The sequence below is a fragment of the Chinchilla lanigera genome, unplaced genomic scaffold (assembly GCF_000276665.1).
Source record: "Chinchilla lanigera isolate Chin_1 unplaced genomic scaffold, ChiLan1.0 scaffold00005, whole genome shotgun sequence".
NCBI classification, from domain to species: domain Eukaryota; kingdom Metazoa; phylum Chordata; class Mammalia; order Rodentia; family Chinchillidae; genus Chinchilla; species Chinchilla lanigera.
Window position 1 is genome coordinate 37,644,648 of NW_004955406.1, and position 13,744 is coordinate 37,658,391.

Here is a 13,744-nt window from a genome sequence, read left to right on the forward strand (position 1 = left end):
TGCCTGGGGCAGCGGGTCACGAGGCTCCGCCCCGCCGCCTGGCCGCGGGGACGGCACTTTGTTCAGGATGCCGCCTCCTCCTCATTGTGGGGCCGGGGCCGGCGGCGGCCCTTGGGAGAGGCCCGAGGCCGGGGTGCGCGGCGCACGCTGAGACTCGTGCGAGGGGCCGACCCGGCCCGGGGAGCCCCCCGGAAACTTTCTGGCGGGAGGAGAGGCCGCCCGCCCCGGCGCTGCTCCGGGCGATGCGCGTCTGTGCGCGGCGGCCCCGACTGCGGCGCGGACCCCGAACCCCGGAGGACTGACGTGAAGGTGAGTGGCGGGCGCGGGATCTACAGCTTCGCACTTTGCAGGACCGCCCTGGCTGGTCCTGAGGGGCCGGGCGAGCCCCAGGGGAGGAGAGCCTGGTGGCCCTGGGGAGGCTGCGGGCTGCGCTCGTGAGAAGCGCTGGAATAACAGCGGAGATGCGAGTGGCTTCCGGGGCAGGGGTGTGCCCAGCTGTCCCGACAGACTACGTCTGATCTGGAGGTGACTCTCCAGAGGTACCCAGCCTTTCTGAGCCTCAGTTTCCCTGCCTGTGAAACACGAACCCCACTCCCCCAACCTTCTCTCAGTTTCTTTGAAGCAGCGAGTTAACTCTGCTCCCATCTTACCAGGAGCTAGCGGGACAGCCGGGGCAGGTGACCTTGCCGTCACTCCAGAAAATGTTCGCTGGGCCCCAGGATGCGCTAAGGAGCACTCTCTGGCCCTGTCTCCCCATGCTGCCTCCTCTGGCGCCCGCCCAGGGTGTCTGGGAACGAAGAAAGCTTCCCGGAGGAGAGAGGAGGGAGGGGAAAGGAGGGGTTTGGTGAGCAGGATTCGAGATGCTCACCTAAGGGGGAAGGTGCCCGGGCCCTGGGGTCCCTACTAGTCCGCAGGGTCTATGAAAATGGGACATGGGGTGGAGGCTTAGGCAGATCTTCAGAGGGCAGAGGAAGGCAGGAACCGGAGAGGAGTGGGTGGTGGGTGGCAGGGCAGTGTGCTAGGGGAAAGTCCACTCAGCAGAGAGGGCTCTGCAGCATCACCACCACCCCCAACCAAACGCAGGGAAATCAGCTGGTGTGTCAATGGCACTTTGTTAGGACAGTCACAGGGCGCAGCTGGCGCTGGCTGAAGGGAAGCGTTGGATCCCCCCTTGATAACATGCTGTTTATCTGGCTTCCTGTTTCAATGATTGAGACACCATTGGCTCGTTCAAATTCACTGTACAGAAGCCTGTGGCCAGTCTGCTCTGCAAGAGCCCTGGGCTTGCCTGGGTTTTCATCTTGTGGGCGATCTCTTGCCTCCCCTACCTTGGTCCCCTGCACCTCACTTATAATGGGGCAGGAGGACTTCAACGCATAGACAGAGCCTGGCCCCCTTAGGCCAAATGTACATGCGGCTGCGGCTCGCTCATGAATTTTTTAAATCCCCCTTTGAGTTTGTTCAGTGCATCTTTAGATTTACTTTGAAAAGGGGGAGACAGGGAATGCCGCTACTGTGGAGTTTCTCTTCTGGCAGGAGCTATATACTGTATGTGCTTTCTCTGTTGCTTTCTAGGGGAAGTTTTCAGTCAGTTTGTAGTTGCTGGTCTGGCTGAGTGGCCAACTCTCTGGGTGATCAGAGAGCAAATAATTCCTCACCGTTCTGCCGTGGTTTTCACGTTTATAAAGTGGAGCCAGGGAAATAGTTACTGCTGGAAGAATAGAGATGGTTTGTCAGATCTTTGCTCCAGCCTGTCGAGTCCATTTCCTGAGCTCCCCTGCTAAGAGAGAAGCCCCTCATCAGAACTGTTCCAACAATTTATTCAAACTCCCTTAGGGCAGGTCTTATGTTTTGCTTTGTATTTTAGATATATGGGTATTTGTGCACATGCTTTATTTCTCTGTGAATGTCTTCTAACCAAGCACCATATCTGACTACCTGTTATACCCAGCACACAGTAGGTACTTTATAAATGTTTGCCAAATTAGTAAAACTGGCTGGATGTGGCGGCTCATGCCTGTAATCCTAACACTGGGGAGGTTGAGGCAGGAGGGTTGACATGAATTCAAGGCCAGCTTGGGCTACATAGTGAGTTCAATACCAGCCTGACCTACATAGAGAGTCCCTGTCTCAAACAAAACAAAGTGAAAATAAACAAACAAAATAAAACCAAATAAATAAGACTGAAAAAAAATTTTAAGTGCCACCCAGCGGCCTCCTATCTCAAATTTCCATTTATTCATTCTTAGGGAGTTGTTTGGTTTGTGCGCCCCACCCCCCAGAAATGGTCTGTAATGAGGCTGATTGCTGTGATCTGCTGGGATCTGATTTCCCTGGTGAGATAGGAAGGCTGTTTGGCTGTTTGTCCTTCCTTTGCCTAATATGATTCCCACCCCGTGCACCAAAGTCCATATGATCCTCTGCCACCAACTCAGCTTTGGCCCAGTAGAAAAGGAATGGCGCAGAGTAAAAAGGCTCCTGTCCATCTTTTCAAATTTGTCTCTCTTTTCATCTATTTTCAAACAATGTCACTTCCTCCGTCTTTTAAAGTTCTTTTCAATTCTTAAAGGGTTTGTTTATGAAAAACTAGAATATTAAAGTCGAAAGGATCTCCACCCTCCCCACCCCAGCCCTGCCTCCTCCCTTCACAGAGGAGAATCAAGGCGTCCTGCAGGAAAGGCTGGGCTCCTGGCCACACAGCTGTGGAGCTCGCTGCAGAGGCCAGCCTGGAGCGCAGGTCTTCTGGCTCCCTGTCCGTGGCTCATTCCCTTTCAGCAAATTGCCTGCTTGCGCTCAGCTTTCTCTCCCTGGTGTTTGTATCCACAGCTCTCAGCAGATGTTACTTAGCTGTTAGCAAGAGAGAGGAACAGAAAAACAGCAAGGGGTAAGAAAAGCTATTTCTGTGATAGAACCAACTACCAGCTTTTAGTCTCTGGAACACAGAGATCTAAGAAATGTGGCAATTCTTGGCAAACACTTTGTCTTTCTGGTCCTTAGTTACCAAAATACAGACATACATACATACATACATAAATACATACACTTTTAGCTCCTTCTTTGATTTAAAAAAATATCCCACCAACTTTTAAGTGAAAAACACCCCTCCTCAATAAGTAGTTTCCTGGGGCCTCCTCTGTTCCTTCCACCTCCTTGGGAGGCTGACTCAGACCTGATTTCCTCCAAGGGGCCTGGGATTTTGCTTTCCAGCTTCCTGTGACTCTTGCGACGTGAGGGAAGGCAGGATGGCCGAGACCCAGGGCACTCTGATAGGTTCGTGGACGTGGTTCAGCTTCTCACATTTGTCCTGTACTGTCTGCACTACCATCCTCATCAAATCTATTTGCTCTACTTAATTTTAATATGAAATGCACTAATATGCATGAAAAATTAAAGGCATGGATGCATATGCCTCTGCCAAGGACCATTAATAACAAGATGTTTCCACTTCAAAGGACTGCGAGACCATTCTGATGTCCAGTCCTCAAATGCTCTGAAATTTTTCCTCTGTGAAATTGTTTCTTAACTTCCCTTTAGGATTGTCCATTGTTGGTATGCAGAAACACAAATGATTTTTGTATGCTGATCTTGAATAGTTTATTCAAGATCTAGAATAGTTTGTGTGTGGATTATTTGGGGTTTTCCATGTATAGGATCATGTCAGTTGTGAATAGAGATGATTTTTACTTCTTCTTCCAATTAGATGTCCTTCTTATTTCTGTTCTGGCTTTAACTTTCAGTACGGTGTTGAATAGCAGCAGTGAAAGCAGACATCCACACCCTTGTTCCCCATCTGAAGGGGAAGCTTTTGGTCTTTCACCCTTGAGTGTGATGGTAGCTGTGGGCTTTCATAAATGCCCTTTGTCCTGTGGAGGAAATTCCCATCTATCTCTAGTTTTCTAAGTGTTTTTATTGAGAAAAGGCATTGGCTCTTGTCAAATGCTTTTTTAGGCATCACTTGAAATAATCATGTGATTTTTGTTTTTTCCTTCATTTTATTAATGTGGTATATTACACTGATTATTTTTCTTATGTTGAACCACACTTGCATTTCTGGGGTAAGCTATTATATGTTATATTTTTCTTTATAATATATACACACATAATATCATGGTTATCTTCTCTGTCTCTCTTTCTCTCTCTCTTTCTCTCTCTCTCTCTCTCTCATTGTGCTTAGGGCCTTCTCATCTCCAGCCCTTTTAATATTTTTTTCTTGAGACAGTGTCTTGCTAAGTTTCTAACTTGCCTAGTATGAGTTTGAACTGGTGATCCTCCCACCTCAGCCTCCCAGAGTGCTGGGATTATAGGCATGTGCCACTATGCCTGGCTTGTCATGATTATTCTTGATGGTCAACTTGGCTGGCATGAGAGATGCTTAGGAGATTAGTAGAACACACTTGTGAGTGTGTCTGGGTGGGTCATGGCATGGCCATGGGGACTGCATCTGGTCCCTGGCCTCTTCCTCTCTTCTGGCTTTTCCTGCTCTCTCTTCTTCTTGTGTGTCACAAGGTAAGCAGCTTTCCTCTGCTGTACCCTTCTGCCATGAAGTGCTTATCTTAGAACCAGCTAACCATGAACTGAACCTCTGAAACCGTGAGCCACAATAAACCTTTTCTCCTTTAAATTGTGTATATTAAGTACTTTGTCCCAGAAATGGACATTTTAAATACTTTGCCATTTTAAATGCTTTTAGGTCTACCGTGCAGTGGCATTAAACACATTTACACTGTGGTGTAAGCATCGTCACCATTCATCCCCAGAACTTTTTTAATCTTCCCAAATTAAAAAATAACTCCCCATTTTCCTTTTGTTCATCCCCTGGAAATTACCATTCTACTTCCCATGTCTGTAAATTTGTGAATACTTTATAATAACTAGAAAGTCAAGGCTCTAGCCATGCTAGGGTTAAAAGGCCTTATCTTCCTTCTAAACGGTCTCCCCTCCAGACCCTCACATCAAGACATGAATGGCCCAGAACCAGAGGTGAACCAATTCCTGGTCATCCTGAGGCTCAGAGGGCACCAGACGTGGCCTTGGTGAAACCTTCATTTCCTCCAGCCCCAAGGTTCTTCATCTTGATTGTGCATTGGCATCACCTGGGGAGCTTTTCAACATTACTGATTCCTGGGCTCATCTCCTGAGACCCAGCCTCATTTGGTTTGGAATGTGGCTTCAGTATGTGTCATTTAAAAATCTCCCTTGGTAATTCTGATGCACTGTGAAGGTTAGAACCATTCATGGCTGAGCTGATTTACTATCTGGAACCCTTGAATGGTCATAGCTTTTAATGTGCAATTCCCTCCCCATCTGGTCAGTAATGCTGACCCACTTTACATCCCTTCCCTGATTTTAAAATCCATTTGTAAATCAAGTAAATAGCACCTTCTGTGGAATGAACTTTCAGCATTGGAAAGAACCTTACATGTCATGTAGTCACCATTTTCCCACAACTTCCAGGAGAACCAAGTCTCTAAACCTCCTTTCCCGGGATCACCCAGCTCAGACACCTCTGTCGCTGGGGAACCCTAACAACAGTGTGTTGAAATTGTCCCATTCCACATTAGAACATTGCTGTCTTTCAGAGTTCTTTATTGTGTTATTGAATCTGTCATGGGTGTGACTTCCACCCACTGGCAAAAGATACCAAAAAATTAGCAGGCTTCATCAAAATGTATCTCCAAATAAAGTGGGGGATTTTGAAATAAGCCACACAGAGTATGTGTAATTGCCTGCAAAATGTTACCCTTTTGCTATTTGGAAACACCCACCCTGTGTCTGTCTCCATCTCTTCTTCCCCTGGTGCCAGCAGCCTTGTTTCCCTCAGATCATTACTGGGGTCATTTTCAGGGGTTTTCGGGGAAAATGGATGATTTTGGCTCATAAAATGAGTCAGACTTGCAGTCAAGGTTCAAATCTTGACTCTGCATATAAAGCCTAACCCATGATGAGCATTGGCAGCAGATGCTGGCAATTGAATTTATACCCTGCACATTGGCATCAAGTTTGCTGTGTAACATTAGGCAGGCTTTGAAACCTCTCAGAGACTTGGTTTCTTTTCCAGGAAAAGTGATGAAAATGTCTTGCCTTACTGATAGGATGTTTCCCAGTTTCCCAGATTGCTCTTCCTTTCTCCTCACCCCTGTCTTTTTCCTCCCCTGCTCCTCTTCTTGTCCTCCTCTTCTTCCTCCTCCTTCTTTCTCTCTTCCTCTGTCACTTTCTCTCCCTCTCTCCCTGTCTCCCTGTCTCCCTCTCGCCTGGGGATTGATCCCAAGGTCTCTTGTGTACACTAGGTAGTGCTCTACCACTAGCTATATTCTCAGCTCTTAATTTTTTTTCCTGAGGCAAGCTCTCTTTAAATTGTCCAGGCCAGGCATGGTGGCACATGCCTATAATCCCAGCACTTAGGAGGCTGAGGCAGAGGATCACCATGAATTTAAGGCCGGCCTGGGCTACATATGCAGAGTGAGGCCCTGTCTCAAACAAAACAAAACAAATTGTCCAGGCTGCCCTCCACTTGGAATCCTCCTGGCTCAGTCTTCCAAAATGCTAAAATTGTAGGCATGCACCACTGTGCCGGTCCAACTCCCCTGTTCATTACCCCTACCTCCAGCCTTCTACCCTCTACCCTGTGAATGCACTAATACCCAGTGATTCCAAACAAACTGGCAAGTTGGGGGAATACAGTCACCAAATGAGACCCGAAACTGGTCCATGGGATGCTAAAGGTGTGTGCTCAATAAATGAGATGTCCCCACTCTCATGCCATCCTCTTTCATTTATCACCTTGGAATAAGCAGCAGTTTATCTCCACTGTGTCTGGAAATGCAGCCCTCCAGCTATGAGCTCCCTGGCATAGGTCGTCCATAGGAAGGTTAGCAAGTATCAGGCAGAGCAGTTCTTGTTTCCTGTTTGTAGACCGAAGATCTGAGAACTGGGCTGTGTGGGAGTATCTGACTCCAGCATCTGCTCCTCACTGTTTGCCGTGGAGCCGTTTCATTTGGTTGTGGTATTAGCTAACTCTTTTGTAGACTTCAACCATAGCAGTGTAGAATGGATCCTCAATAAATTATCGCTGAAGTCAAGTTCCAGTGCCTCTTTTCTCAGCTCACTGGTGCAAATAATTGAGTTGACTGGAAGGAGTAGCTGGGTTCTGGGCAGTGCCAAGACGCCAACTGTTCTCTTCCTGCTTGCCTTGAACAAAGGAGAGACAGCTGATGAGACACATGGATGGGTAAGGCGCCCAGCTGGGTCCAGACTCTGCAGCTGCCCTGTCTGCCGGTCTTTCCTTTGGATGGCTCTGTAAGGTCGCCTGCTTTCCCTCCCCAAAGCTCGGAGGGGTTTGATTATGTGGGGCTCCCCACACTGCTGCATGGTGATTGTTGGTCCCTTTGTGACCACTGTCACCCCTGGGCACTGTCCGTTTTACCTGCCCTCCTCATAGAGGGGGTGTGGAAGCCGTCCTAGGGCTGGCATTCAGTGCCCAGAAGGAGAGACACAGAATAGTCAAGGCGCTTCCAAACACTGCAGGCTTTTCCCCCACAGAAGTTCATTTGGAATGCTGTCGAATCAGCGGAGAAGGTAAAAGACAAGTGCAATGGATGCCTAGATTCGCTGATTGTTCACATTTTACTGTACTCGCTGAAATCTCTCTCTGAAAGAGGAGAACCTCTTAAGGAAATTATTTATAGAGAAAGAGACAGAAGCCATAGATAGATAGATAGATAGATAGATAGATAGATAGATAGATAGGGCAGTATCCCAAAATGTTAATAGCAAATCTAGACATTTACTGTCTATATATTTACATGTATACATACATATAATATTTTTCTGAGCTATTTGAAAATAATTTGTTGACATCATGACACTTATCCCCTAAATACTTAGGGACATATTTTCTAAGAACAAGGACATTGTCCTACATAACCATCTTAATCACACCAAATAGAACTGGATTTAGCAGAGTTATTATTATTTAGGGTTTTTTTTTTTTTGAGACAGGGTCTCACTATATAGTTCAGGCTGAGCTTGAACTCACTATGTAGCCCAGGCTGGCCTTGAACTCAAGATAATGCAAGCCAGGCATGGTGGTGCATTCCTGTAATCCCAGTACTCAAGAGGCTGAGGCAGGAGGATTGCCATGAGTTCAAGGCCAGCCTGGACTATATAGTGAGTTCAAAGCTAGCCTGAACTATATCATGAGACCGTTTCAAAAACAAAACAAAACAAAACAAAAACCAAACAAACAGAAGACACCAAATTCTAAGATTAAAGGCACAAAGTCAAAGGAACTGAAATCCAATCAAAGGAACGGAAATCAACCCTGAGAAGCTGAGGCAGGAGGATGTCGTGTTTGAGCCCAGCCTAAGTAACTTAGTGATTTAGCAAGATCCGATCTCGAAAGAGGCTGGGGCTATAGGTCAGGGCAAAGGCCCTGGGTTCAGTCCCCAGTATCCCCCAACGAAAAGAGAGAGTAGAGAGTGGAGTGGTGTCGGTGGGCTGTCCTCATCTCTTTGGCTGATATTAGTAGATATTGTCTGAAGGTCACACAGAGGGAATGGAACTATTTTGTGTATTATCCAAGATTTAGATGAGCAACCACCCAAAGTGCTAAAGACAGAACACTATTTGGACAATGGAACAAGTGGGGGAGGTGAAGCAGGAAACTTGCTTGTCACCCGAAGGTCTTCTGATCGGGGCCACCACCCATAATAGTCCTGACAACAGCAGTCTTCGAATTCAAACATCTTGGCTTCAGCGGACAGAAGGGGGCGTGGAGGAGGCAAGGCCTGCCCCTGGGAGCCCCTGCAAGGCCGAGCAAGGCCAGAGAGGGCGCTCTTGAGACCTTTGCGCCACAGGAGTCCTACCTGTGGAGAGCCGCGGGGCCCACACTCCACAGCCCGCCCGAAGTCTTCGTCTCATTGGAAAATGTTCCAAGGGCTTTGTATAATTTAGCTTTTATTTTATTTCTTGAGACAGGGCTCTCACTATGCAGTTCAGACTGGCCTTGAGCTCACTTTGTAGCCCAGGCTGGTATCGAATTCTCAATGATCCTCCTGCCTCAGCCTCCCGAGTGCTGGGATTACAGGCATGCGCCACCACGCCCGGCTTAATTTAGCTTTTAAAAGTATTTTGAAGTTATTTAAAGGTAACAGCAACTCACGTATCAGGCATTTGGCTATTTCTTGGTAACCCAACATATTGGGAAATGGGAACGTTGGAACCTAAAGCTTGTTTCCAAATACGGTGAATTATTTTGAAAGCTAAATTCAAGTATGGGTGCACTTGACACAATGGTACATTTACAGATGTTTAATTAAATTTTGATGAATTCCTGCAATTTTATACTGGTAATGTGGAAGCTGGGACACTTTCCTCTGTTGGGCCTGGGCCTTCCATCCTGGGAGCAGGTGGCCTGGTTGCAAGGAGCAGGTGGCAAGCTACCACTGGGTATTTGAGAGCACATCACCCTGGGTCCAGCTCAGAGTCTGACCCTCAGGGTGGGGCGAAGCCTGATGGGAGTCCCTCGATCCGAATTCCAGCCGCCTGTCCTCCCCCTTCCTCGGGTCTTCACCTCAGAACTTCCTCTCTCGGGCATGGTGCAAGCCAGGTGCCGTCCTAGCCAGCATCTCGCTCAACTTTGTGGCAGGGAGGCCCTGTGAGCTGGGTGGGACAAACGTTCTCTTCACAGACGGTGAAAATAGGACTCAGGGAGGCTAAGGAACTCGCCAAAGCCACATCGCTTCAGGGACCGGTAGGGAACCGTCCGGCACACCCCGGGGCCACACAAGGCAGAGGGGGCCTGGATACCGCAGAACTTATGTCTGTTCTACAGTGCACAAGTCACTGAGATTATTTTTTATTTTTTTTTGGTACCGGGAATCGAACTCACAACCTTGTGCTTGCCAGACAGGCATTGTGCCTCTGAGCTACATCCTGGGCCCAATACTGTTATTAATTGTGCTATTGCACTTACTTTGACAGGCTGTAAAATTTATTTCATTTATTTATTTGGTGCTGGGAACCCAACACCCAGGTCCTCACCATGCTAAGCAGGTGTTGTATCACTGAACTATGCCCTGCTGTGCAAGACTTATCTTCCAATAAAAGCTCTTTGAAAATGCATCACTAATTTTATCATCCATGCTCATTTTTACCCAGTTAGTCAAAGAAACAATATAAAAGTGCAGAATTTGGGTTCTGTCTCTCACTCTCTCATCTGAAGTGGAAATAACTGTTGTGAATGAATTTAGGGCCACTGAAACGCCTTGCTAAAGTGGTGGCGAGTCAGGAGCTAACAAACAGGCCCCTCCCGCCTTACAGACCTCCTGGGAAGTCTGATCTATCAGTCCTTGCTAATCTCCTTGCTGAGCGTGATCACAGACGCCACCTCAGACCCGAGTCATCTCCCACTTCCTCTTGCTGGGCCTGGCCAGAAAGAAACGAGAGGCCAGCAGTGAGGCCCAGAGAGTGACCACAGGATGAGGGGGCCGTGGGAGGTGAGTGGGAGGGGCTGCCGCCACGCTGGCTGCAGAGACCGTTGCTCCTGCACCCACATCCTTTGCAGACAAAGGCCTCTGTGTCTGAGGTGGCAGCGCTGCCTGGGGCTGGCATGCAGACTCGGCCTGGCAGAGAGAAGTCCTCAAGGCCACGCGAAGCAGGCATAGAGCATGGCGTGGCCTGGCTGGGTCCTGGCTCACAGTGGGGGCCCCGGAAACTTGCGCAGACAGTTACTCGGTGGGGGGGGCGGTAAAAAGCACACGTTTAAGCTCCAGCCTGACTGAGAGACAACCCACAAGCGTGCCCTCGGGCCCCAGGTTCCCTCGGCAGCTCAGAGCCACCTCCTTGCTCCCTGCCTCCTCCCAGCGTGGAGTCTCCGACGAAAGTGGTGTGGTAGGAAATGCTCAGGCTTTGGAGTCAGTCAGACCCCGGTTCCTACAACGACGGGAGCTTCAGTTCCCTCCTCTGTAGGGGGAAGCAGTAATATCACCCCATCGCATGCGAGGACGGCCTACAACATGTGAACACCCCCCCAGCATAAAGCTGATGCTGGCATTGCCCCCACCCTGACCAGGTGCCCCACAGTTCATGTGTCCCCATGTGTAAACCCTTGGTCCCCTGAGGGTCCCTGTGGGACAGGAAAGTGACTGAACAAAGTCAAGGGTGCCACAAGCATTCAGCTCCCCGCCCTGCAGACTGCGCTGTCTCTCTACCCGCAGGGGGAGCATGGCCCTGCCTGAGGGTCAGAGAGCCTGTGCTGGTGCCACTGTAAGACTTGCAGCCCCTTTGCCCTGCTGGCTCCAGATTGCAGACCCCTGCGGGTGATGGGGAGCCGAGTGGCAAAGTCTGCCTGTTACCTGGCCGGGCTGTTTCAGCGCGGTATAAATAGCACTGGCTTTGGTAAGAGGAGTCGCAGATGTGACCGAGGCAAAGGGTACGGGAAGGTGGGAGATGTGAAACGGTGCACTCCAGGCTTGTGGGCCAGATGACTGACGGGGGTCATCTCCATGGCAATGGGACAGAGAGGGGTTGACCTGATGCCTTTGCAGCAAAGGCCTCACTTAAGAAGCCTGAGAGAGCCTAGGCTCAGTGGCCTGTGACCCAGGGCTCTGTGTACCTCCCTCTGCCTCTGCACAGGGGCCTGGGCTGCTGCCTGAAGCCAGCGTGGGACGGAGCAAGACTTGAGCTCCGTGGCAGCCTGCCGGGGGAGGGACATGGGGAAGGCAGCAGAGCGTCTGCTCACCTGCACAGCTCCCCACACTCTGTACTTGGGCCGGACTTTCCCTCTGGGGAGAGGGAGGGAACCTTTGCTGGCTTTTCTGCTGCTGTTTTAAAGGAACCCCAATTTCCAAACAGAGAAATGCACAGATCGTAAGCGTCAAGTTCGATGTGTTGTTCGTTTTGTTTTGTGGCCTTGAGATGAATCCAGGGCCTCAGATGTGCCAGGCAAGCACTGTGCCATGAGCCACGCTTGAAACCTGCTTGATGGGCTTTTGGCAGATGTGTGTATGCACAGATGTGTAACCCACACCCTAACCTAGACACGGAGCATTCCCATCAGCCTGCAGCTTCCCTCCCATTCTGTCCATCCGTCAGTGCTCCTGCTCCTCCAGCCGCTGTTTCATTGTGATTTGTAGCACCAGACATAAGCTTGCTTGTTCTTGAACTTCATATGGAAGGAATTGTGCTGTATGTTCTATTTTGTATCTGGCTTCTTAGCGCAGCATAGCAATATGTGTTGAGGTTCATCTATGTTCAGTGATGTAGTTTGTTCTGTGTGTATGTGTGTGTGTGTGATTGGAGATTGAATCTAGGGACCTCTAAGCTCTCTGGCCCTCTTTTTATTCTGTTTTGAGGCCAAGTCTTATGAAGTTGCCCAGGGTTGGCTTGAATTTGCAATCCTCCTGCTTCAGCCTCCTATGGAGCTGGGATTACAGCTGTGTGCCCTGTGCCAAGCTATTTTGTTCCTTTTTATTTCTGAGGTATGAAGGTACCACAGTTTGCTTATGGCAGGTCCCTTTGATCGTGCTAGGATTTGTGCCTCTCACGCGACACTAGCTTACCTGCCAGGAGAGTTAGTAAGCCAGTAGGTCCTCAGTGCTATCTTGGTCTGCAGTTCCTGGGCCATCTCTCATTCTGTGGCTTCTGCCTCTACTGCCCACAGCAGAAGTTCAGCTGATTGGGAGAGAAGCTGCTTGTTTCCAGAATGCTGTTCCCTGGCCTGAGGTGAGCTGCATGTACTGATGGGCAGGAGAGTTTGGCCCTGCGTGTGAAAACCAGAGGGGCAAGCTGGGTACGGTGTTACGTGCCTGTAATCCTAGCACCCCAGAGGCTGAAGCAGGAGGATTGCTACGAGTTTGAAGCCAGCCTGGGCTACATATCAAGACCCTGTCTCACAAAACACAACAAACAGACACTCAGAGAGCCATGTGCCGTGGCCTGCTGGTGGTAGGAAGACTGAACTCCTGGGTGATCCTGGGCTTCGAGGCACGTAGCTCCAGTGTCTCCATTGTTACATAGCTGTCTTCTCCCTGTGGTCTTCATAGTCTTCCCTGTGCGTGTGTGTCTGGGTCCAACTTTGCCACTTCTTTAAGTACCCAGTTATACTGAAACGGGGCCTTCCTTCCTCCAGGAGGACCTTGCCTTAACAAATGACATCTGCAAGGGTCCTCTTCCTAATAGGGCCATGTTCTGAGATGTGTGGGGTTAGTACTTCCACCGCCTTTACTGGTGGCACGTTCAACTCATCAGGGACCCCCTGATCAGATGAGGTGATCCTTTGTGGTTGTGCGTTTAGCCTGGGCACCTCTTTTCAACTTCCTACCTGACTGCATTCAAATCACTGCTCTCTGAGCCTCTTTCCTCATCTATGACAAGTGTTTTCCCGGGTCTTCTGAGGCTCTGGGTCTAGGGAGCCTTGGGGAGCTCTGAGGCCTCCGACAGATGTGGGCAAGCCAGAGGGACAACCAGCATGGGGGTCAGAAGATGCTTCCTCTTGCAGCTCCCTGCCTTTGGGTCTCAGCTTCCTTCTCAGGGCTGGGACCTGGAAAGCCACAAGCCTTCTCCCCTCACCCATGTACCATGGCCCCTCACCTTGTGAAGCCTAGGCGGGACCCTGCTATAAATAGCACCTGGAGTCAGGCCTTGTTCCTGTGCAGGAAGCGGGGCTGCCTAAAGAGGCAGGAAAAAGGTGTTTCCGGAAGAGAGGCCAGAGGAGGAGCAGGCGAGTGGGGAGCTGGCGCCCACT

The 13,744-nt window shown here is 49.6% G+C and overlaps 2 protein-coding genes across 7 annotated transcripts in view; one reads left to right on the forward strand and one right to left on the reverse strand.

The window, feature by feature from the left end:
- Window positions 1-67: 67 nt before the first annotated feature.
- The window catches only part of Nav1 (neuron navigator 1), a 252,045-nt gene continuing 238,368 nt past the window's right edge, over window positions 68-13,744 (forward strand). For all 6 annotated transcript variants that reach the window (XM_005375186.2, XM_005375187.2, XM_005375188.2 and 3 more), the window contains exon 1: window positions 68-309. The gene's annotated coding sequence lies outside the window, so the exon portion shown is untranslated. The remainder of the gene's footprint in view (window positions 310-13,744) is intronic.
- LOC106146443 (nascent polypeptide-associated complex subunit alpha, muscle-specific form-like) lies at window positions 82-645 on the reverse strand. Its single transcript, XM_013503271.1, has one exon. The coding sequence runs from the start codon at window positions 643-645 to the stop codon at window positions 82-84; it is 564 nt and encodes a 187-aa protein (XP_013358725.1).